Raw genomic sequence first — 24639 nt, forward strand, 5'->3', positions numbered from 1 at the left:
GCTCTTACAACCCTACTCCCGACTTTATAAGTGATTTTTGGCTTATGTTGCTTAAATTAAGGTGATTAAAATTAACTTGCCTTTGAGTATTTGATAACATTTTCCAATACTTTTGGAGTTTACTAGAGCAAAATGATGTGACACAACCCATGGGGTTGGGAATTAATGTTCTAATTGTTTGCATCTCAAATAGCCCATCTGTTATTAGTGAATTTTCAGAAAATGTGCCAGGAAATAGACCTTAGAAAATATTTTGTTTACTATTTTGTCCGTGGCATCTCGCTGATTTGAGTCAGTAGAGCTTGCAACTCTTGATCTTGGGGTTATCAGTTGAAGCCCTGTGTGGGATATAGAGCTTACTTAAAAAATAATAATAATAATAATAGTAATATTTTATTTCCTCCAGAGCTTCAGTCAAAATACAAAAGCATTTTTCTTACTCTGAACCCTATCTTCTTATGCTTAAAAAAGGTTAATAAAAACAAATGATCTATTACATGTGTAATAGGAAAAGTAGCCCCAGCTAAATCTCCTTACACATTATTGTTCTTTAAAAACAGGTTATACTCTAGGGAACAGGGCTTAAGGAAAGAAGACTGTAAAACATGTTTAAAATAATGCCCAAAGCAATGACATATCTTCTTGGTAGGCTCTGCAATAGATCCAAAGTCCTTTCGGTTACTGCCTCTAAGGCAGGAAGAAGGACGTGGTGGCGGTACTTACCAGCTTAGGAAGACTGAAACTTTTGTTTCCTTGTGAGGAGGCCGGGGGAGCATTTGCTGCCTGGCACCGGGGATCTGCTGACATGACAGTGAATCATGAAGTCAGAGAATGTGGAACCCTCTGTGGGAGCCTGGGTAGAGGAAAGAGGCAAAACGGGGATTACCAGAGCCTCCTCCCACCTGCCATCTTACTTACGATGATCAATTAAAGTCTCTCGAAGAGATCAAAGATGCACCAAGATGAATGGATCCAGTCCACTCAGTGTAGTTGCATCTTGACGCCTAAATGGTGTGCCTACATTTTAGCCTTTGGTGTTAATGATTATCTTATCAAAGGCCAAAAGGAGACTCTGCCTTGGGAAAGAAGCACTAGGGAGATAGGAGCATCCAAAATTAACTTGGAATAACACTTGCTTTATATATGATATCTGTTGGCAGTGAGGGAGCTAATCATCCCTTTTTCCCCCTGGATTCAGATTCAACCGAGACACCTGTGTCTCTAGGTGTCAGAGATCAAGGTGGGTTTATTCTAATGGCAGTGGCGGATTGGAGATGGGGTGTGGACCTGAAGGCAAAATGGGCTTCTCTGCTTTCCCCCCCGTGAACTAAACAGTTGGACCAGCAGTAGATAGAGCTCTAGAAAGTTGCAGGTCTCCCTGGGGGGAGTAGGGCCTGCCTGAGGGAGCTTCCCCAAGGAGAGGACAGGACGGGAGAGGGGGACAGGTGCAGCCTGCAGGCACCGGCAGCCGCCAGGACAGCGTGAGTGAAAATGTAGCAGGACCTCTGGGAGCAGCTGGCTTTATCCTGTTAACCCCCACCCAATAAAGAGATGGGTGTCACTGGGTGTCAGACCCTGCTTGCTCACTAATCAAATGAATGATTCCTTCTCCCATGAAGAGGAGCCACTGAGCAGAGGACAGAAGGCAGCGCCTTCCTCCTCGATGCTCCCCGACACAGCAAAACAAGGACGTTTTTGTGATCTGGAGTCAGAGCAGGCAGGGAAAATCATGATTGGCCCTGTAGTATTTATAAGCTTGCTCTCAGGATAGCTTATGTCCTTCAAATTTTTACCTTGGAACAGTGATGTCGCTTGGGTGGCTCAGTCAGTTAAGCGTCTGCCTTCGGCTCAGGTCGTGATCACAGGGTCCTGGGATCGGGCCCCGCATCTGCTCAGCAGAGAGCCTGCTTCTCCCTCTGCCTGCAGCTCCCTCTGCTTGTGCTCTCTCTATCTCTGTCTCTCTGAAAAAAAATGAATAATCTATTTTTAAAACGTATACCTTCTTTTCGAAATAAAAGAAGAATCTCTGCTTTATCATACTAGACAAATACATTCACCACCTCCTTGACCAGAAGTTTAAGGTACTTAAGGAAAAAAAAAATGTGAGAGCCTAGAAAGACAGAATTCTGCACTAATAAGGAGTGACAGTGGCTTATGTTAGTTACGGCGTGTTAGGAGCACAAGTGTGCTAACACCCTTCAGCTCAGTAATCACCACTGAAAGCCTGAAGGCAGATTTTACAGAAAGTATCATCCCATTTATGCTGGCTTATTAAGAATTAACTCTGGGAGGAGAGCAATTAGATAGCTCTAATGCACTTTCTATGTGTTAAAAATGCTGCCAAATGTTTTTCTTTCTATGAAAGTGCTGTGGTTCATTTTAAAATTCATGACCCTTTTTCTCCAAAGAGCAATTAGACTGTGGTGAGCTGTAGAAATCATGGACCTGGTGTTATTTATTCCTGCCATCTCTCAGTAAGCAGCATTTGAGATCACTCAGAAGCCGTCCTACACCACTGACTTGGAGTAGCTGTTTCTAGAACCTTTGAGTTGGAGAAATAACCAAGCTTTCAGAAGATGTTGTGGCATTACTTTTGTTATATTGAACCCACATAGGTCTCAGATTTTCAGTTATACCATAAAGACCCTCTGCATGGGGAAGAAAAAAGGAAATGTCGCTTGGACCCTAGATTCAATAATTTTTTGATAATGTATTAGCTTATTTATTAGATTATTGAACTGATAATCCCAGTTCAGTTCAAAAAGCATTTATGGATCACCTACTGTGTCCCTAGCACTTACCAGGATGCACAGTTATATCAGAGCCTGTGCCCTAAAGTATTTAATGACCCTTAGGAATGCAAGCAAGCGACAGTTAAGCAGAAAATACAGCTGGCTTCTCTCCTGGAAGGAGACAGAAGGGGACAGTAAAGAAAGGAAAGTGGGAAGAAAGAGGTGATGGGGGAGGGAATCAAATTTAGTTGATTTTTTTTTTCCCTTTTCCTTGTAATGCCATAGAAAGTGACAGTGTAGGATTCTCACAACAGCGGTGACCACAGTCCTTTTGTTTATCTCCTAGGACATGCAGACAACACTCTTTACTCACATTCACTAAATTAACTCTTAGATACATTTGAACTAAAGATTTTCCTAATGGACCTGAAATCCAAAAATCCCACATGGAGAAGTGAGATGGTATGAACAGCGGGTAAAACCATCTTGCTCTAGCTCCTCATCATGTTGGGTGTGGGTCCACAGTTTAACACATAGTTACACCTCCTTTAATAGTTTGTAACTAATATTACAAGTACAATGCACTTGCTTCTTAGATAATGAACCAAAATGGAGTGTCGATAACTTGTCAGGATTAAAACGTGGGGCTCGGTCTCTGACTCCCTAAATCGTGCTTCTATGCTTCTGTGTGTGTAACTTCTAGCAGTTTATTTGTATAGGGCTGGCTGGGGAGGTATACATCATGTTTTTCTCACTCACTTTGAGCTTTGAGCTCTTCAACTGTCATGTTAGCACTATCAATGATGGCAGTATGCAAGAAAAATTCCTTGAAGTCGTGTCCTGTGGATAAATACTACATATAATGTTTTCTGGCTTTTGGTTTCTCCTGTCAGGATGGAGGTAGCCTTGTGGGAGAAGTAAATGAAGATGGGGAGATGACTGGAGAGAAGATAGCCTATGTGTACCCTGATGAGAGGACAGCCCTTTATGGAAAATTCATTGATGGAGAGATGATAGAGGGAAAACTGGCTACCCTTATGTCCACTGAAGAAGGAAGACCTCACTTTGAGCTGATGCCAGGAAGTAAGTCGGATCTGCTTCAGATGGGTTGCTCTAATTCCAAAGCAGGTTGTTAGGGCATATTTGAGAGAAATGAATTTCTTTGTCTAGACCACTTGAATCATGTATTAATCAGCCTTGCTGCATAACAGACACGTCAATACCTCACATACAGGTCAGCTGGCAAGCTGTACTCCAGCTGGTCTAGGCTGGGCTGGGCTGGGCTGGGCTGGGCTGGACATGGCTGGACTTGAGGCTTCTTATCTTACTACGCCTTATACGTCTTAATTTGGGGGCCCAGTCTGAAGGGACTTTGGTGACCTGGGTCAAGATTTTCCCAGGTGGGCCCCAGGAAGCCAGTGCATGAGTAGCCACCTGTGCTGCTTCTGAAAACTTAGCTTGAAATGGACACCATGTCACGTTCACCCACGTTTCACTGTACAAAGCAGGTCACACAGCCAAGCCAAGTATCAATGAGATGGGGAAATAGATGCCATGCGTTTCAGTAGCAGGTGCTAAAAAGTCAAGATAAAGGCATAGCTGTATAATTCTGAGACAGGGAAGAAGCGAAGAGATGATAGGAGGAATTTGGTGAATTTCAAAAGGTTAGATCTCAGAAAAAACTGAAATACAGCTTAATGATATTAAAGAATCAAATTAGGTAAATCTCTGGGTTGGTACAAATTGTAAAACTGATTCAGCCTGAGCTCTGATTGGGAAAGATAAATCCATGTTGGTATCCCCTGCCTCCTTCAGAGCCCAGTATCTCCATGGGGCACGTGGTGGGTATATTAGTGAGTCTGATGGAATCCGTATTAGAAAAAAATCCTATTTCCTTTTAGAAATACAGTATGGTATACTAAGCATTTTTTTCTGAGTATAAAATTATTTACTGTAGAATGTCTGGGGGGAAAAAAACAAGGAGAAAAACCAGGATTTTGTATTTTGGGTAGCATAACAAACAAAATCTGTTTAAATTGGTCTGATTCCTTGAAAGCAAGATATGCCTGTGTGTCTAATCTAAGTTAGGTTATACGGAGAAAAGAAGGAGAGAAGAGAATAAATCTATGCATTAATCATTCTAAATAATATTTAGCTCTTTGCGATCCGAAGGAGAATCTCCAGAGGAGAATGTCCAAAAATAGGAAATCTAGCATTTACACTTAGGTCCAACTTGGTTGTTTTAAATGTCTCGGGTTTTGTTTTTTTGAAGTTAAAAATTGAGGCAGCCTAAATGCAGTGAGGGATTTTGGATTGGATCCTGGAACGAAAAGAAGGCATTAGTGGAAAAACTGGTGAAATCTGAAAAAAGTATGAAGCTTAGTTAATAGTAACATAGCTATGTTGGTTTCTTAATTTGGACAAACATACCATGTAACTTAAGGAGTTACCATTACAAGAAACTGTGAGGAGTATTGGGGTGCCCTGTACTATCTTTTCAACTTCTCTATAAGTTTAAAAGCCTTCCAAAATGAAAAGATTTTTTTTTTTTAAGTGAAACAGTAATCTTCGCTCTTCAAATTCTACTCTCTGTGCTCTTCACATGAGTTCTGAACGGAGACAGTGCTACCGTGTTTAGAAATGAGGGGCTCTGGGCCAGGGGAGGGTCCCAATGGGTGATGCCCATTTTAAAACTTCAGAAGTGGTAGAGTGTTTTAGCAGCAAGAGCTGTGAACTTGAGAATCACCTGGTTTGTGTTTCAGTGTTAACATTTACCATAGTGTATGGTCTTGAGCAAGTTATATATCCCTTCAGAATCTGTTTCTTCATTATAAAACACAGCTATTGGCACCAAGTATACAACAGCATAAGAGAAGTTATTGTTCTCTTTGCATTCCTCTTGGTGTGAGTAAGCAACAGATTTTGGGAAGTGAGGGTGATAATCTCAGAGAGTTATATTCCTGAGAACTGGTCGTGGTGGGCTCACACTGGGTTTTCTTCTTGCCTCATCTCTTTACCTTCTCCACAAAGGAACTCCTTTCTCTGGTAATTCCTGTGCCATCCTAAGGCTTAGCTCGCCCCTTAGAATTAATGTCGGTCAAGGGAATGAATGGATTCTGGTCAAAGGGTGTGGTATAAATTACAGAGGAGAGGAGGAAAAGTAAAGGGTATGCTCCATTGGACCAGAGCATTGGCCAGTGGCAGAAAAACGGGAGGGGACAGGGTGTGTTGGAAAAGACAGCATCAGCCCCTTGAAAGCAGCCGGGGATGCCTTTCCCGTTTGCCTCTGCCCCATTCCTAATGTGGGGCTTTCCGTATAGCTGGCACATGGGACCTTTGTGATGACAGCTTTAGTCTAATGAAGGGAAGGGGGAGCTCAGAGATTTTCTGCACAATAGAACAAGTATTTCACAGAAAAGTTTCATTTAAAAATGTGGGTTGTTTCTTTTGTCAGCTGACTTCCTTTAACGGATTGTGCGTTGGTTCATTACCAGTTGGCCCCCACTGCGTTTCTCGGCCTTCTGCTGCCCTGCTTTTATGGCGGGGGGCTTCTGCCCCTTGCAGGCCACATTTCCTAGGCTCTTATGCGTTGGCTTCTATCTGGCTTTGGCCACAGGGAGGCACTGGCCAGGGACATGGAGAGGGAAAGCATCAGGGAGAAGCTGTCTCTGTGTCCAGCAGGGTCTCCAAGCAGGGGCCTGTCTCCTGATTCCATCTGCCACCGGGAAGGTTCTCCCCAACATCCCAGCTTCCTTGGCCAGGTATACCCCAGCTCTCCAGACCCAGACACACCACCTCCACTTTGTCCCTCCGGCTTAGGGTTACCCGGCTGACAGTTCCTGCCAGTTTCTGGGTCCCTCACTGGTCCCTTTGGCTTCTCAATTCCTCTGTGCTCCGTAGAACCAATTCCCTGAGTGAAATCTTCTCTTCAAAATATGCAAATGGTCTGTTTCCTAGCTAGACACTGACTGATCTGGATTGCTTTTTTTGTTTTGTTTTGTTTTAAGATTTTATTTATTTGTTTGACAGAGAGAGAGAGATCACAAGTAGGCACAGCAGCAGGCAGAGAGAGAGGGAGGAAAAGCAGGCTCCCCATTGAGCAGAGAGCCGGGTGCAGGGCTCAATCCCAGGACCCTGAGATCATGACCTGAGGCTTAACCCACTGAGCCACCCAGGCACCCCTGATCTGGCTCGCTTTTTTAACTTTTAGTTTGAGGCATTGATTTGGGTTTTGTGGTTGTACCAAACAAACAAACAAACAAACAAACAAACAAAAACCAGAAGGACCTGGTAACTGCAGAGGAGTTGCTTAATGGGATGATTCGTGATGTCTTAGTGCCTAAAAGGAGTAAACCTTCGGTTCTAAAATGGGTTTCTTAGGAGGGATTAGAGCACGGATGTCTTCATTGTGCTCTGGGAAGATTCTCGGAGGCTAATCCTTTGCAGAGAACCAGTGTTGATTCTAGAACAATTGTGGTCCTTAGTTTCTGGAATAAATTACTGATTGGCTTCTGAACTACCTTTATAGAAATAAGAAGACTTTGTTTTTGCCTTATCAAAAGCAGTTCTGTTCTTAATTCTGGGGAGGCGAATGTTTATTTTTAGTGAAGGGGACAATTGCCAGGGCTGGGTGGTTGGAGTCTACAGAAGGGTGTCTAGTAGGAAGAAAACCAAAGAAAACTCTAAAACCATCATCCAACCCTATCTGACCAGAGAGATCTCAAAATTTCATGACAAAGCAGGTTCTTGATTAAAAATTTTTAATTGCATAAGCACTTTGTAAACCATGTGAAGAAAGAAAATTTAAAGGCCAAAAATGGGATTTTAAGAGATACGTCTGAGGGCTGTTCATTAAGACCTAAAAATAAACTCAAACGCAAATCTAAAGACCGTGCGTTTATATTGAAGAGTTTATCCTAGTCAGTGTAACTTGAGTAACAGTTTTCGTTATTTAACTCCTGCTTTGAAAGCTCTTCCCTAACTTGGTAATCTCTAGATTGAGATTTTCACTTGCTTTTCAGGTTCGGTGTACCACTTTGACAAATCGACATCATCCTGCATTTCTACCCGTGCTCTTCTTCCAGATCCATATGAATCAGAGAGGTAACTTTTTTCCTTGTGGTTTGAACGGCATTGTTTACAGGAAGTTAAATAACCCTCGTGGTGGGAACCAACCCTCCTTTGTAGCCCTCTGAGTAGAAGAAAATATTCATAGAGTCCAAGGAAGAGTGTTTTTATGCTTGTATGGAATCCGTCCCTGTGAGAGAGTTTCTCCACCCAGAAAGCACAGAACGGCCGTGGGTCAGTCCCAGAGGAAACATCTACGTCTAGAGAGCCCTCTAGGCCCGATGTCCCCTTTCTTGGGGCCCTGGTACAGTTGATGCTACAGCCGCATGCTGGCCTCTAGGGGAGCATTTCAAACTCCTTAAACCTCTGACCTGGGCAGGAACCAGAATGCCTCCTTTGCTCAGCCCAGCCACAGGGGATCTCGAACGCTAGACAATTTCTTGATTTACGAAGGGAGAACACAAGTGAAGGAAAGACTATAAGAAACCTAACAAGCTTCCAGCTTACGAATGACGGGCTTCTGATTCGATAAGCTCACTCCCCAAGTGTCAAGTCCTGTTCCATTCCATCTTCTCTAAACTCCAGTTGGCAGCTGTGGGTGTGGCTTTCTCTAGTACTCGGCCCGAGATTCTTACCCCCAGCAACTGGCCTGTTCATGTGGTAGAGAGCCCTCAGCAGGTAGTTAGTTCTCTCTTTGCCTTGCTCTTCGTAAGCATGGCTTACAAAGCGTGACTTCCATTCGCTTCCTGTCCTGTTCCCATCCGAAAAGTGGGCCTCTTCCCTGGTCGAACTGACAGGGCTCACACCACAATGTCACAAAGAATGAATGGCCTCTTTCTTGATACAGAGCCCTGGTACATTTACAAAGGGAAAGGTTTGGTCTCTTGTTAGCCCCAAAACACAGTAGCGCGACCATCCTGTGTGTCAGTCCTTTTTGTTACTGTTGTTGTGATGAGACTGTGTAAGGACGCCCTTAAAACTCACAGTGGTTTATGAACGCGACATTTTATTTTATACTCATGGTTCTGTAGGTTAGCTGAGCTTCAGCTCCTTCCGACTGGGCTCGACTTGACTCCTCTTGGCACAGCTCAACAAGGCTAGACTCCAGATTTCAAGTTGGGTTCGGGTCTATTTCACACGTCTGTGTTCCAAGACTCCAGCTAAAGGAGCAACAGCCCCCTGGGGCATCCTCTGCCCTTGGAGATGAATAGAAACTCAAGGAAGCTGGCAGAAATTCACCATGCGTCTTACCACCCGAGTCCTGGCATGTAGTCCTCCTGCCCATGTTCAAGTAGCAAAGTAGATCCTACAGCCAAGGCCAGAGGGATCCAGGCAGGGGGTACATCATCTCCCCATTCCAAAGGAGCACCACAAGGTCATGCAGCAAAGTACCGGGACGTATGATTCTACCATAGGGAAGGAGGAAAGAGTCGAAAACAATAATGCAGTCCCCTGTAGTCCACAAGAGAAGCAGACAATCCGTGTAACACAAATTAGGGATGACCAGTTCCACCAAAGTGATTACAGCCCAGCGCCCAGAGAACTGACGTAGCTGTTGATGGGGCACACACGTACTCTCCTATTAAATGTGGTTCAGTAGTCACGAGCGCTGTCTTCCTGTGAATCCAGGGATTTGCAGACTCCTTCTGTACAGAGCCACACTTCCCATATTTGAGGCTTTGTGGGTCTCTATTACAACTGCTTGGCTCTGCTTCTGTCTCCCCAAAGCAACAATAGACAACACTAACTAAATAGGGGTGGCTGTGTTCCATGAAACTTCATTTACAAAAAGGCGCAGCTGCCAGATGTGGGTCTGGGGCCGTAGTTGCTAGACCCGTGATAAACTCTTCTGTTGGGAAGTGCTTATTGGATATGTTTTATTAATTGTCACTCTTTCATGTGAAAGATTCGTCTTGGGGCTAAGTTGAAACAGCCTTTCCCTCCTGTTTGGCATTGGCAAGCTTGGGTACAGCTTTAATTACTTTGGAAATGGTTTACTTATCCAGGAAGACAGTGAAAATACTCAGTCCCTAAAAATGTAAGTTAAAAAAAAAAAAAAACCTTATATCAAGCACTTTCTGAATACAGTGAGACCTTGAACAACACAGGGGTTGGGGCATGCCCCAACCCCTGCCCCCCCCCATGCAGTTGAAAATGCACGTGTAACTTTGGAGTCCCCAAAAACTTAGCTACTAAGAGCCTACTGTTGACTGGAGGCCTTGCCGATGACATAAACGGTTGAGTCGCACGTATTTTGTATGTGATACGTGTTACACACTGTATTCTTACTGTAAAGTCAGCGAGACAAAATAAAATGTTACTAAGAAAATCATAAGGGGGGAGGTGTGCCTGTCCAGCTCAGTCAGCAGAGCATGCAGCCCTTAATCTTGGGGTTGTGAGTTGGAACCCCATGTGGTGGAGAGATTACTTAAAAATAAAACCTTAAAAAAAAAAGTCATAAGGAAGAGACAAGACATTTTCAGTACTGTAAGTAATCTGCACGTAAGTGGCCTGCAGCTCATACCCATGTTGTTCAAGGGCCGGCTGTGTAGAATAATACCCATATTGGAGAGCAGATTTTAAACACCACTGTTAAAGATACAGGAGTACGAGTTCTTCAGTTTCCTGTGCCAAATACTGTGGTTTAACTTCTCATGCTCTCTCCCTTCCTTCCTCACTGGATTTCTGTGAACCGATGCTTCAGATTCATTAGTGGTACTGATATTTTGGTGGTTGATATAGTGACATATCAAACGAAAAGAACCATGATATGGCCCTTTTTTCTATTTAGGGTTTATGTTGCTGAATCGCTCATTTCCAGTGCTGGAGAAGGACTGTTTTCAAAGGTAGCGGTGGGACCTAACACTGTTATGTCTTTTTATAATGGAGTCCGGATTACACACCAAGAGGTGAGTGGGGTCAAAGTGGAGAATCAGCTTGATTGGTTACAGGGCTTGGTTTCAAACACCCTTAATTTTCCTGTTTAGCCCCTTTATTTTAGTATTCGCTAGAAGTATGAAGGAATACACAGTCTTTTTTTGTAAAATTGATGAGATATTGTCTATAGCAATTGTCTTTGCTATAGCAAAAATACCACACACTGGGGTGCCTGGGTGGCTCAGTCGGTTGAGCACCTACCTTCAGCTCAGGTCATGATCCCAGGGTCCCAGGATCGAGACCCATGTCAGGCTTCCTGCTGGAGGGCCAGGGGGAGTCTGCTTCTCCCTCTCCCTCTGCCTGCTGCTCCCCCTGTTTGTACTCTCTCGCTTTCTTTCTCTCTCAGTCCGCCTCTCTCTCAAATAAATAAATAAAATCTTTGTTTTTTTTAAATACCATACACTGGGTGGCTTGTAAACAACAGAAATTTATTCCTCACAGTTCTGGAGGCCGGACATCAAGATCAGTGTGTCTGCAGATGTGGTGTCTGGTCAGAAACCACTTCCTGGTTCATGAATGGCTCTCTCCTCACTGCAGCCTCATACGGCGGGAGGGACACGGGAACTCTCTGGGGTCTCTTTTAAGTTTCACAGCTATTTTCTAGAAAGTGGGACGGCGCCCATCAAGAAGACAGCAATTGCTTTGTACCGTACTACACCCAGGGTCTGAAAAATTGAGATCCAGTTGGATTCTGTCAGTAATTAATTTATGATCTTGCACAGAGGGCTTTATAAGAAGGCCCCCTACTTCTGTATTTGTGAAAGTCATACAGTAACCTATATCCAGGCAGGAAAGATTCTGTTGCCCAAAAAGCCAAAAATAAAAAGTTAATCACCTCTTGCTTTTAAAATACAATCTTTGATGTATTTTCCAGAATTCTGAGGTGTTTTTGTTTTTGCCTCTTCATGTCACAATGAACTTCCTTACATGTCCATTCAAGGGCAAAAAGTCGGCTGCTTGAGATGGCTTGTAGTCTCCTTCTGGTCCCACTTGCATTAAACAAATGGGACGTGGACTTATTGCTCATATCCCTCATTCATGTACTTCCCCTTTTCACTTATTGCTGTGGAATACTACGGGGGACATGCCGTGAAATAATCAAGTTTTTGCCCATTCACAGCCGTCGTACAGAGATGGTGAGGCCCTCAAACTGAGCCATGGTCTGGCACACAGTACAGTACCCCCTGGTGATGGCCAGACCTCTGTGTCTGCAGCACTGCTGGTCCAGGAAATGGGGTGAGCTCTTTGTCCGAGGTCACAAGTACAGGAACCAGCAGAGTGCAAGCCGGCTGTCAAATAGCAGAATCTGTCTCCCGGCGAGACTCACTATGCTGTGCCATGGACACGAATGGGGCCCCCTCCTTGCCTTCAAGAAATTTAGATCCTGTCAGGGAGGGGCGCCGGGGTAGTCCAGTCAGCTGGACTCTTGGTTTCAGCTTGGGTCCTGAGGTCAGGGTTGTGGGACACAGCCCTGCATCAGGCTCCATGCTCAATGGGGAGTCCGCTGGAGATTCTCCCTCCCTCTCCCTCTGCTCTTCCTCCCTCTCTCTCCAAAGTAATAAATAAATCTTTAGATTCTGTTGGGGAGATAAACATACGCAACTAATGGCGACATAAGGTAGATGGTGCCTGGGTGGCTCAGTGGGTTAAGCCTCTGCCTTCGGCTCAGGTCATGATCTCAGGGTCCTGGGATTGAGCCCCACATCGGGCTCTCTGCTCGGCGGGGAGCCTGCTTCCCTTCCTCTCTCTCTGCCTGCCTCTCTGCCTGCTTGTGATCTCTGTCTGTCAAATAAATAAATGAAATCTTAAAAAAAAAAGATACAAACAACAGCATAATTGTAATTTAGGGGTAAGAGAGGCAATACACCTGTGAGAGTCAACAGTTCTATATAAAAATGTGATCCCAGGGGCTCCTGGATGGCTCAGTCAGTTAAACCTCCGACTCTTGGTTTCAGCTCAGGTCATGATCTCAGGGTTGTAGGATTGAGCCCCACGTGGGGCTCCCTACTCAGCAGGGGTCTGCTTGTCCCTCTCCCTCTGCTGCTCCCCGGGCACTCTCTAAAATAATATTTTAAAAAATGTTTAACATAATCCTATTTGCTCCAAAAAAAACCCTGCTGTGCTGACATCAGCAGATGCTGGGGTATGGGTTGGAGTGGGGCAGTGGTTTGGAGAAGGGAATCTGTTGGTGCCTGCAGAGAGTGAGTGCTGTTGTAGATGAGCATGCACACTGGGAGCAGGGGACACTGTCCCCATGGATCTCCCACTTGTAACAAAGGTGAGGGACTCTGCTTGAAGCACAGTTTTGCATTCCTCATGGTTCCGGTTCCAAATGATATTCTTCCTTGTGTGTTTCCTTTGCCTGGTCTTCTTCACAGTAGGGCTTCCAGGGACCTGGGGTTGGTCAGAGCCCCAGATCCCACCACAGGAGGCAGTCACACATAGCAGGGCCAGGCTTGGACAGGGAGGCGAGAGAGGGGAGGCCCTCCCAGCCTGAGATGGTCCAGCGGCTTGTGGCCCAGGGGCCACCGTCCGGAGCAGAAGAGGGGCAAAGGACTCCCAGGGAAGAGCAGGCTGGAGAGGGGGCTGACGTGTCTAGGTGACGTAGGGTGAGGAGTCTCTAGGCCACAGAGCTCCGAAGGACGAGACAGTCTGGGGGCTTTGTGGTGCTGGGCTGGGTCTAATCTACTAGCAGACATGGGGTCACATGTCCCAGCGGGAGTCCCAACAAAGTGGCTAAAACTCCGCTTTGTTTGGGCTATTGAAGAAACAACTGGATGTGTAAAAACTTGGGTTTGGTGCTGGAGGGCTTTGGAGGTAATTGGTCGTATCCTGCAGTGAAGAAAAAAACCGCCTAGGGACATCTGGTTATATTTTTGCGTGTCTTTGTCAGGGACTTTTTAGGTCCTTTTTTTCACCTAAGAGGGGAAAGGTAAGTAGGGAGTAAGTTGAGCTGCCCGCAGAGGGTTCTCGCACCATCAATGGGGAGGGGCGCCTTGGGTTCTTCTCACGCAAAACACCGCACAAGGTAAGGGGGAATGAGTGAATGTTGCTGATGTGCTCTGAGATTGGGGGAGAAAGGCCCTCTCTAACGTTCGCTTTCTTGTTTCCTGCAGGTGGACAGCAGGGACTGGGCCCTTAATGGGAATACCCTCTCCCTGGATGAAGAAACGGTCATTGATGTGCCTGAGCCCTACAACCACGTGTCCAAGTACTGTGCCTCCTTGGGACACAAGGCCAATCACTCCTTCACTCCAAACTGCATCTATGATATGTGAGTATGACAGCGAGTGCCAGGGTGGGTCCGGGCCCCAACATCAGGGGCCCTGCAACCGGGCGGGGGTGTGTCACCGGGAAGGCCACTCCCTCAGGGTTCCTGAGGCTCCTCCCCCAGAGGCCTGGAGGTTAGGACTTTACACTCAGAATTTAAACAACCCCTTCCCTGGCCTTGGTAGGCTCGTAGATGGCAAAGCGCTTGGAAGGGTAGAAATGCTCTGGAAACCACACTTCCTGGCTGCTGTTCGTGGATGCTTTTTTGTCCTTAGGTGGTTTCACTCTGGAAAATTAAAGATAGTGTTATTTGAAAGATTAGAAACATTAAAATTATTCTGCACTGTGGAGACTCAGGAACTTTTTGATGTTTGTGAAAAGAAGGAAGAAAAGAAAATGCTAAGCCTAGAGCACAAGTTCTTGGTGTTGGAAAAGACTGATTAAATCAGAGTCCCCATGACTTGACAATAAAGAGGAAAAAAATACTGTGGGATGTTACAGTGTGGATGGGCCTTGCACTGTACTAAGTGTGAGAAGCCAGTCACGTAAGACCCCATAGTGTGTGAGTCTAGTGAGATGACTTGGCTGTTACAGCGAAATTCTTAGAGACAGAATACAGATCAGTGGTTGCCCTGGGCTGGGGATGGGGAAGTGGAGGGAAATGGAGCTGATGGCTAATGAGCATGGGGTTTCTTTTGAGGGTAGCGCAGTGTACTAAAATTACATAATGTGATGGTTGTCCACCTGAAACCCCCTGAATTGTATGCTTCAGGTGGGTGAATTTTAGGGTATACATTTGTTGAGTTGCATCTCAACAAAGCTGTCTTTCGAAGACTTTTATTTATTTATTTATTTTTAAGATTTTTAAGATTTTAAGATTTTTATTTTTAAGGCAAAGATCATAAATAGGCAGAGAGGCAGAGAGAGAGAGAGAAGGAAGCAGGCTCCCCGCGGAGCAGAGAGCCCGATGCGGGGCTCGATCCCAGAACCCTGGGATCATGACCTGAGCCGAAGGCAGAGGCTTTAACCCACTGAGCCACCCAGGCGCCCCTTTCAAAGACTTTTAAAAAGTCAAATAGTCCTACCTCTCAGAATTTGAGCCTCCCCTTCCAGCGGCTCGCTGACCTCTTCTTGTAGACCTCCACTGATGAGGAGGTTACTGTTATCCACGAAGGGAGCTATCTAGACAGACTGACATAGATATTATGAAATTAGCTCTCAGGCTCTGATGATTAAAATGTTCTTTTTAGGAAGCCCAAATAGGTTTCCCTGTGACATCCAGCCCTTTGCCCTAAATATCTCCCTATGCACTATCCCAGTCTCTCTTCGACATAGTAGCCCTACAAATATTTCAGGAGCTTTCCTATGTCCCCTGAATGTTCTCCTTCCAAAGTCAAGCGTCTCTGACTATTCCTTGAAGAGTACAGTTGGCATTCCTTGGACCATCGTCATTGATCCCCTTATCTTGGCCAGAAAATGCCTGTTCCCCTTGGGAGCCAGGTGGCTGTGTTGCCACCTTTTCTGCTCAGTTATAGCTCGCAGTCCCCTCCCCCCAGCGTCTCTTGCTTGTTAACAGGAGCAGGATCCAATCATGTGCGTTTAATCTGTAGGATAATTGCCAGGATTTGAATGTCCCTCCTCGCATCCCTGAGATGGCTTGGAAATGGTCCTGGCAGTGCCTTGCTCTCCTTGGCAGCCGGCACCGAGTACGGCAGCTCCGACTTCTGTGAAAAGGGCAGGTAGAGATGGCAAAGGACATGTGTCATGTGAAATGAAACTGACACTGTTATTAAATCCAAGGCTTTTATGCCCAGTGTGAATTAGGCCAAAGCACCGTTCCAGGCTTGCACACAGCTTCCCAATGGCCTTTTAAAGCGGTGGTAACTAACAGTAACACATGCTACTTAAAAACTACTCTCTTAAAACAAACGCGTTCTGTGATTTTGCTGCAAGGACATGGTTTTTCTCACCAAAAAGGAGGATGCGCGGGAGACAAGGAAGGGAACCAGTTGTGCAAAATCAGGTCCCCAGGCTCCTCGGGGTTACTTCCTTCCAGCCCAGTGTGAACAATTAGTTATATGGGGTAGTGAGAAGACTCCCTGAAAAGCAAAATATAAAAATCAGGTACTGATGCATGACATTCATTTGCTTCTCGAATTACTGGTATTGTTCTGCATGCTTTAACATCGGCAAAACAATATCCCGGTATAAGCAGTAGTCTGCTAAAAAATCCAATGGACAAGCAGACACAAACTACTGCCCTCATCGTCCATAGCGGTGATATGTCACCAAGGGCCCAAAGTACTGGGGGGCAGAAGTTTGCTTTGACCGCTTATCGTGCTGCTGGCATGGACTGGGACTTTTAGGCCTGTGTCCGGCTAACGGCTTCTCCTGAGTTCTCTCACTCAGGCCTCCCAGGATCTCCGCGGGGCAGCCTCTGGTCCTTTCTCCCTGCCCCCCATCACAGACCGGAACCTCGGAGCTCCCAGCCACAGCGACTAAGTGTCCCTAAGCGCTGTGCCCCCGTGCCACCTGGGAGAATCGGCACCTGAAATGGAGTGCCTTCTTTTCAGTCTGTCCTTTTTCTATCCTCTGAAAATGATAGTAAGCGGAAAAATGAAAGTAAAAGAGGATTATACCAGAAGTCTTGGGCTTCTCATGGAATTCTGTCAGTGTGCAAGAAGTTTAGCTGGAGCACCGCTTCAAGGATATTATTTTTTAAAGCAATATTTTAATTTAGAGACAGAGTTGTGATTGTATTTTTTTTAAAGAGTTTATTTATTATTTATTTGAGAGACAGAGATCCCAAGTAGGCAGAGAGGCAGGCAGAGAGAGAGGAGGAAGCAGGCTCCTGCTGAGCAGAGAGCCTGATGTGGGGCTCCATCCCAGGACCCTGAGATCATGACCTGAGCCGAAGGCAGAGGCTTAACCCACTGAGCCACCCAGGTGCCCCATGATTGTATTATTTTTTTAAAGATATATTTATTGGAAAGAGAGCACAAGCTGGGAAAGACGGAGAGACAAGCAGTCCCTCCGCTGTGCAGGGAGCCCCACATGGGGCTCGATCCCAGGCCCCCGAGATCTCATGACTTGAGCCAAAACCAAGAGCCAGATGCCCAACCAACTGAGCCACCCGGGTGCCCCAAGTTTTAATAAGGACTTCCCGGATCCCTGGTGTAGGGGTGTCTGTGATGGTGCACAGTATGAGAATTCTGCGCCTGTGCACACACACACACAGACGTGCTCACCCGTCACTGGCAGCAGCTCAGCCCTCACTTTGTGCCCAGCCCCTGTGAGGTGCTTCGTATAGGGGACCCTGTTTTGTCACCCTGACAACTCTTACACCATTAGGATTGCTAGTATTAGTGAATCCGTAGATGAGGAAGGTGAGAGTCAGAGATACAGAAGTGGGCTTTCTGAGAGGGGGCAGGAATAATGTGCGGAACCCGGACTCAGGCCAAAGTCTCTGACCCCAGATCAAGTGTGCTTTCCAGGAAAGATGACACCCAAGGTGGGTGGACATGGAGGCCCCTTGGAGTAGGGGGTGAGCTTGTTCCTTTGTCCTCCACATAGAAGGTGTTCCTAAACCGCAGGCACACTTTTTCCCCACCACCCATAGAGGGAACCAGCCAGGTACTTCCTGTCATGCCCTATGTGCCGATCTCACTTAGGGCCTGGAAGCTTCTTCCTGTGGCATCTCAATATCCTTTGCTCAAAATGTGACTATAAATGAATGAGATTGATTTGACCAGATGCATATAAAGATAAAGTGAATTTCTTTTCTGGCCATGACTTATGTATTTCCCTTCTGGGTTTCAGAAGCTGTTAGGTGAGCTAAATCTATTCCTTACCTGTGTCCTCATCTCCTAAAGGGGCTGGAGGGGTGAACCAGGTTGGGAGCCTCTGGCACAGGAACACAGTCAAGAGCGTTAGCCCTATCTCGGGTTCCTAGACGCTTGAAGCTGCTCCCTTCACAAGATGCTTCATGGGGAAATAGTTAGAAAGCAGGTTGGCAGAGAGGTCTAGGCTTCGCTCCTGGAAAGAAGTCTTCATCTACTTTGGTGCTAGAAAATAATACTTCCTCTGTCTGTACAAGGTGGAATCCAGTTTTTTGCCATAGGAAAGCCCACGGGGCCCTTCCTTACACCTCGCACAGTGCCCAAGTGAAGCCTTGTCCCCAAGGCGCCGCCAGTAACCTGAGGCCACCACTGGCCAGGGGGACCGAAACGCCTCCTGGCCGGGCTACATCCAATTTCTCATTAAGTCCAGGTTTTTTGTTGTTGCCCATGTTGTTGGTTTATAAATAGAGTGCCAGATATGCTCAAAGAGGAAGACGGAGCCGTGCTTTTTAAACTTGAATGTGCGTGTGAATCACCTGGGGGAGTTGTTAAAATGCAGACACTGAGTCAGCAGGTCTAGCAGCGTGTCTAGCAGCAGGAAGGTGAAGCTGCTGCTGGCCACACTTGAGAACCTACCCGGGGTGGCCAGGGGAGAGCTCCTGGGCGATTCCTGCCCCCTCACCACCCCACCCCCCCGCAGGCTTTGCTTCTAAGCTCCCGATCCGCCCCAGGAATGACCGTGTGCATCTTGATGTCCAGGTTTGTCCACCCCCGTTTCGGGCCCATCAAATGCATCCGCACGCTCCGAGCCGTGGAGGCCGAGGAGGAGCTCACGGTGGCCTACGGCTACGACCACAGCCCCCCGGGGAAGAGCGGGCCTGAAGCCCCGGAGTGGTACCAGGTAGAGCTGAAGGCCTTCCAGGCCGCCCAGCAGAAGTGAAAGGCTCATCCCTGAGCTTCCGAGACCTGGAATAGAAACTTGGATCTATGCACTACGTTTTCCGACAATGGGACAACCAGGGACTGCTCATGCTGTGACATCACATCCTCTCACTCTGCATTAGCAACGACTTTCTCGCATACTAACTAGGTTTGACTGTATTACTCATACCAGATTTAAAATTAGCTAGCCTTTTAACAACGTCCTACTGAGAGGTATTGTCGCACACTTGACACAGACAGCGTGATGCTCTTGGGTGGTTCAAGCCTAAATCTGTACCACACTCAGAGATGCCAAATGATTAGACTGAAAAAGGGAAAGGGGGCTTTTCAGTCATTCGTAGTCTGTGGTTTTTCCATGAGGTTTTTTCCTATGACCAACATAAAGTGTATGTTCGCACTTGCATACGGGCCGTAGGGAGGATAGAGAATTACTACATTTTTATTCTCTAAATGTAGTATAATTTGCCTTTTAACCTTTGATCTGTATCTTGCAATAGAATGGCTTTGGTTTTTTTTTCCCCCCTAGCGAACAGAATCCCACTTTTTTGAGTCATTTCACCCATCAGTCCCATTCTCTATCTTAGATATCTTTTACGAGAGAAAAAACTTCCAAATGGATTTCGTGTCAGTGCCAGTGCGTAGGTCTCTCTGGTTCTTCCTATATCATTGTTTCATTATCATGTCCTAATATAAAGAACTGGCTCATAGGGCCAGGGTATTATTCTAGAACTATTATTCTCGCATGTAAACAAAGATACCTTTGCTTTAAAATGTGAGAAGAAATGAATTTACTTCGTTCGCATTAAGTTATGGGAGAGCTGTAATATATACTTTAAGAAAGGAGAGAGGGAAATTAGTATTTCTAAGCAGTAACTGTGGCAATTTTGCAATCTCTTCAATAGTGCTAGTAATTTCTTCTCCTCGGGTACACATTAAATGTACATAACATAGAGCAGTCCGGCTTGTGGTGCAGTGCATTGAATTCAAAAGTCAAACAACCACCTAGAATTCTAATGTGGAATTCTAAAGCTGAGGTGTTTTTTTTTTAATTGCTACTGTTAGGAGAGACATACCGATCACTAGGTGCAAATCAAACCTTAATGCTACAACTCTTCATTGTTGTATTTTCAAAGCACTTACCTGCTTCAAAGCATTGTGAGTTAAGAGTAACACCTGTATAGTTTCAAAGCAATGATATCAATAGCATTTCAGCCATTTTGCAAGCCACATGTAATCACAACTGCAGAAATAAGGCAAGAACCCCTGTTTTTTAGTTTAGCTGGTTAGGTGTATAATGGACCCGGGACGGCTCTGAGTGAATTCTGCGAGTTTGGGGCTTTCGTTAGTGCCCTCACCCCCAGGCCATAGCTGTGCCGTCTTCGAGGGCCTCGACAAGGCTGCCGGAAGTGGTGGAGAGCGGCCACTGCCAGCGGCGGCACCTGTTGCCTGAGCCAGTCTGGGCTTGAAAGCTAAAGGCTTCCAAGCCACAGCCGATGGGGAGCTCTGGCCGAGCAGAGGTCGCTGGCTGGCAGCGAGAAGAGTAAAGAAACGGGCAGGAAGGAAGTTTTTGCTGTTTCTTGGCCGGTATGCATTGCTCTTAGAAAGAATTCAACAAAAGTGCTTGACCCAGGGCTGCTCACAGTTCTCCGTTCAGGCGGCCCCTGAGCACGGGATTCAGCCCTCGAAGACAGTGACAGAAGGGGCCCTTCCGTCCTCTGCAGGGCCAGGCTTCCTGGAGCTCCCCTCCTCCCCTGGTGGTGCCAGTGCACGTGGCCAGTGCAGGGTGTACGGCTAGCCAGCAGTGGTCTCCAGGGGGTGGGGTGGGGGTAAGCTGATGTTCCCCACATGAGAAGTTGTCAGGGCTGCCAGAAGGATCTCCCGCAAGGGGAACCCGAGTAGGGTTTTTAGATGATAACGCCCCAGGATAGGATAGCTTCTATTCTGTAGAAAGAGACCGTTCTGCAAACTGTGACCGATGGGCAGTCTCGGGACTTGTGTTCTGATGGGTGCTTTAATTCAAATGCGTCCCAAAGTGAGCGACTGTCTTCAGGAGAAAGATGGCTTGAAGTGGCCCCGGGCTTTTGGGTGTCGGAGCCAGGTCAGCGAGCAAGGTCAGGATGGAGCCGGCCACACTTCCAACACAGTTTCGCTTTGAAGGATTTCATTCCTGGTGGTGATACCATTCTTGTTGAGGCTACAGGACGGGTATAATTTCTGTCCTCATGGGTTACTCTGATTATTCCCCACTCAAATGGAATCTTTCTTTTTTCCTTTCTTTCTTTTGATCTAAGGGATTGAAGAGTCGTAAGTAGTAATTAACCATCGAATCCATTTTTCAAATTAGGTATTGAATGACAGCACTGGGGTTAAAACCCAGCAGTGTGTCTGTGACCTTCAGACAAATCAGAGGAAACACCACACCCACGCTGAGCCTGTCTGTCTGTCTCCCTCCTCTCTTCCTGCATCTTCTGGGCCTTCTCTCTCCTGTTCCAGCTCTTTCCATCCTGTCTCTCGTCTGTGGGAATGCCTGGATGTCCCTGTCCCGCTGATCTCTTGCTCTTTTCCATCCTCTCCCTCCCCATTCTGAGTGTCTCTCCTCTCCTGCTAGGCCCTCTGTGTGTACATCTGTGCCTTCACTCCTTGTCTCTGCCTAGCTTTGTGGCTCCTGCTCCCGTCCCCGCCCCTCCCCCACTCCCAAATGGAAGACTGTCACAGAGTAGAATCCCGAGGGGGCCTTGACATTCACTGTGTTCCACAGGTAGGTGAAGAAGTCGAGATGGGGTGAGGTCCCATAAGGAATTTACTGGTGAGGAAGGAAGGGTTTCTCCTTGTTTTATTTCTCTACCGAATCTTTGCATCCACCGTGGAAGGAAACGTGTCAGGAAGCAGCCGAATCTGGCAGTTTTATGGGCGCGATGATCACAGCAGAACTGCGGAAGATTCCATGTGGTGGGGAATAAAGAAGTAACCTCACGCTCTCCCAAAACACGCCTGGCCCCTGCGCGTGACGCCATGGTCTCGAGGAGGTTCACTCAGAGCTGTCTCATCCCCACCCCCTGCATGACTAGATCTTTCCTTAGCAGCTTCTCTGTGACAAAATATCCTCTTGTGTTAGAGTTAGGAATAGGAACTAATCTGTAGGAGTATGTCCCCACGTGGACATTTGGACGGCCTGACAGAATCGCTGTGAGGACTGAATTTCTGACCCAAAGCAAAGAGGAGATGAAGAGGCAACAGGCAGGGAAGACTTGAGTTCCGTAGTACCTATTCTTGTTTTATCCTGCTTCATCCCTGGTCTGCCTGAGAAACGAAGAAGGAAATTCGCTTTTCGAGACCTCTTTGAACCTGTCTGGGGCATATGGTTAAATGTATTTGCCTCCCAGGGGTTCGTCCCACTTGAAAAAGGATTTCCTTATCACCAACAGCCTGGAGAGGCCGACATGGAGGCAAGTGTCTTCACTGACAGCGTTAATTGTAACCATTAAGATGGCAGTAACTGTGAACAGTGAATTCAAGGGTTGCCTTCTCAGTGAGACGGTATGTGGCACTTTAGAAACTTTCCTTTAATATATAAAATTTTAAATGACTCACTGCAAAGTGCATTTAAGATCTTCCAAGAAGGTAGAGTTTTCTGTTTTGCCTTGTTTTAAAAACCGTTGCCTCAAGTTTCTGTCCTAAGAATAGTGATTTAGAATCCAGACATCTTTTCTTTAAGAAAAACAAGCAAAACTATGTTGCAAGACTGATAGGTGTAATGTTTATTTGCCGCAGATCAAAGGTTCACAAAATACTTTAAATTTACATCTACTTGAGGTACCTTGATAGATGGTTTTTTTTTTTTTTTCTTTGCTCTTTCCCTTCAGGAATTTGGAGCCTTGGTGTCACTTTTTTATTTAAAAAAAAAAAACAAAAAACAAAACTAAATTGTGATAGTTTTATTTTGCCAAATGTGTGCATACATATTCAAAGCAATGAAACTATTTCAAGCCATACAACCACAGGGGTGGAAAGAAACCCTTTTCACAAATTTTAATGTGTTTGTATGTAAATAGATGTTTGTATGAAATATTTTCATGGTAGAATGAATATATTTAAATGAAGTCGAATTATTCCAGTGCTATTTAAACAAATTACAAAATTTTTGGTGAGAATCCTCAGAGTCTGTCGAGATACAATGCAGATCAATTTTGATTTTTAAAAAATCAAAAGCCTACAAATAACTCTGACTCACGGCAACTTCCCTGTGTGGTTGCGTCTGACATGGAGAGAGCTCGTAGGCTTCCCCAGTGCCTCAGCCGCTTCCTGGTGAAAGTTAGGTGCTCATGGAGGTGTGTCTACCTTTAAGTGACGTCACTCCTGGCCTCCGAGGGCCTGCGAGTGAATTAGAGGCATTAGAGACACTGGTGCAGTTATCCAGAGCACAATTTCTTTGCAGGGCAGCAGAATCCGAAGCCAGATATGGCCACGTGAACCTCGGAGCTGGGTTTTCTGGCCACCATCAACCGCCACCCTTACTGCCTAGTCACACGTGTCAGGGAGGCTGCCCTCAGTGGAGTTGGGGTTCCAGCCCCAGGGTGGAACTTCACGGTTTTGCCAGCCATCCCCGCCTCCTGGCCTCCACCTCACAGAGAGGAAGGAGGAGGGAACAGCTGGCAAGGGGCCCATTTCTCAGCACAGTACATTTCCTGTCTCGGCTCTGGGAGACTATGCACCCAAGCACCAAACTTCCATCCAGAGAGAGACGTCCTCGGATAATGCAAATCCTTGCTTCCTCTGTCTGTGACTTTACACACTGTTGTTAGAAGTCGTTTTAATATCAAGACCAATCACATCTCTGGGACATACCTTCCAACTCTCCTGACTCTTACGTTACTAGAACACTCCTTTATAATGGTATTCAACTTGAGTGGGTTGTTTTTGTGGTTTTTTTTCCCCTCTGCTTTGGTCCTGGATATACGAAATGATAAATATGACAAAATTTTCACTGTGTCTACTAGCAATATGTACACACATGCCAATGTATCTTATCATAGCGACTTGGTTATATTTTGGGTTACTGTAATTAACCTTGATTCTTGTGTTGGGAAACCACAGGGATGTGTGATGCCTGCTTATCATGGAAGAAGTTAGGTTCATGGTCTGAGCTCCCTCCTTCAAAAGTTTTCCTCCTGGGTCTTCTATGTTCTCTTTTATCCTAAAACGTGTTTATTAGGTTGTGAGGTATGTTTAAGGATTGGAACCTAGGGGTATGCTTTCATCATTTATTGAGAGCAAAAGTTAACCCCATCACAGTTAACAAAAGATTGGTCTTTGTGGAATTTGAACTAAATCTATGAGCCTTATTCAAATATCTATAATTCTATGATTTTTTTAAATTATGGGAAATTAATGAAAGATGTTTACATGAATAATGTTTGCCCTTACTGTGTTATGAATGAGTTTTTTTGTAGTGTGTCTGGGTGCATGTGCAAGAGAGTAGGAAAAATGTTTCTGAAACAAAACTTGACAAATATTTGTAATGAAAAGTAAATTTAAAGATTGCTATAATTGCGCTATAGAAACAATGCAAGTATTAAACAAAATATACAATCATCTCTCATTGTCTTCCTTTGGTCATTGAGGGCAGAAAGACGGTAACTTTCTTCTTTTTCTTTTTCTTTTTTTTTTTATATATTTTTAAAAAGATTTATTTATTTATTTATTTATTTGAGAGAGACAGGGAGCAAGAGCAGGGGTGGGGGGAGGTAGGGGGAGAATCAGACTCCTGGCTGAGAGGGGAACCTAACTTGGGGCTCCATCCCAGAACCCTGAGATCATGACCTGAGCCGAAGATGGGCACTTAACCACCTAGG

At 45.8% G+C, this 24639-nt stretch overlaps 1 protein-coding gene across 2 annotated transcripts in view; it reads left to right on the plus strand.

Annotated features, from left to right (window-relative positions):
- LOC111149217 (SET domain containing lysine methyltransferase 7) overlaps positions 1-24381 on the plus strand; it is a 45901-nt gene extending 21520 nt beyond the window's left edge. Inside the window, exons 4-8 of one of the 2 annotated variants that reach the window (XM_022506164.1) lie at positions 3626-3815; positions 7754-7835; positions 10591-10708; positions 13853-14010; positions 18605-24381. In XM_022506164.1, the coding sequence (XP_022361872.1) occupies positions 3626-3815; positions 7754-7835; positions 10591-10708; positions 13853-14010; positions 18605-18785 (729 nt within the window). In that variant the 3' untranslated portion in view covers positions 18786-24381. Of the gene's footprint in view, positions 1-3625; positions 3816-7753; positions 7836-10590; positions 10709-13852; positions 14011-18545; positions 18567-18604 lie in introns of those variants that run through there. The other variant, XM_022506165.1, reaches the window with a different exon arrangement.
- Positions 24382-24639: the final 258 nt, after the last annotated feature.

This window comes from Enhydra lutris, unplaced genomic scaffold (genome assembly GCF_002288905.1).
Source record: "Enhydra lutris kenyoni isolate GAN:26980312 unplaced genomic scaffold, ASM228890v2 scaffoldscaffold21, whole genome shotgun sequence".
In the NCBI taxonomy this organism is placed as follows: domain Eukaryota; kingdom Metazoa; phylum Chordata; class Mammalia; order Carnivora; family Mustelidae; genus Enhydra; species Enhydra lutris.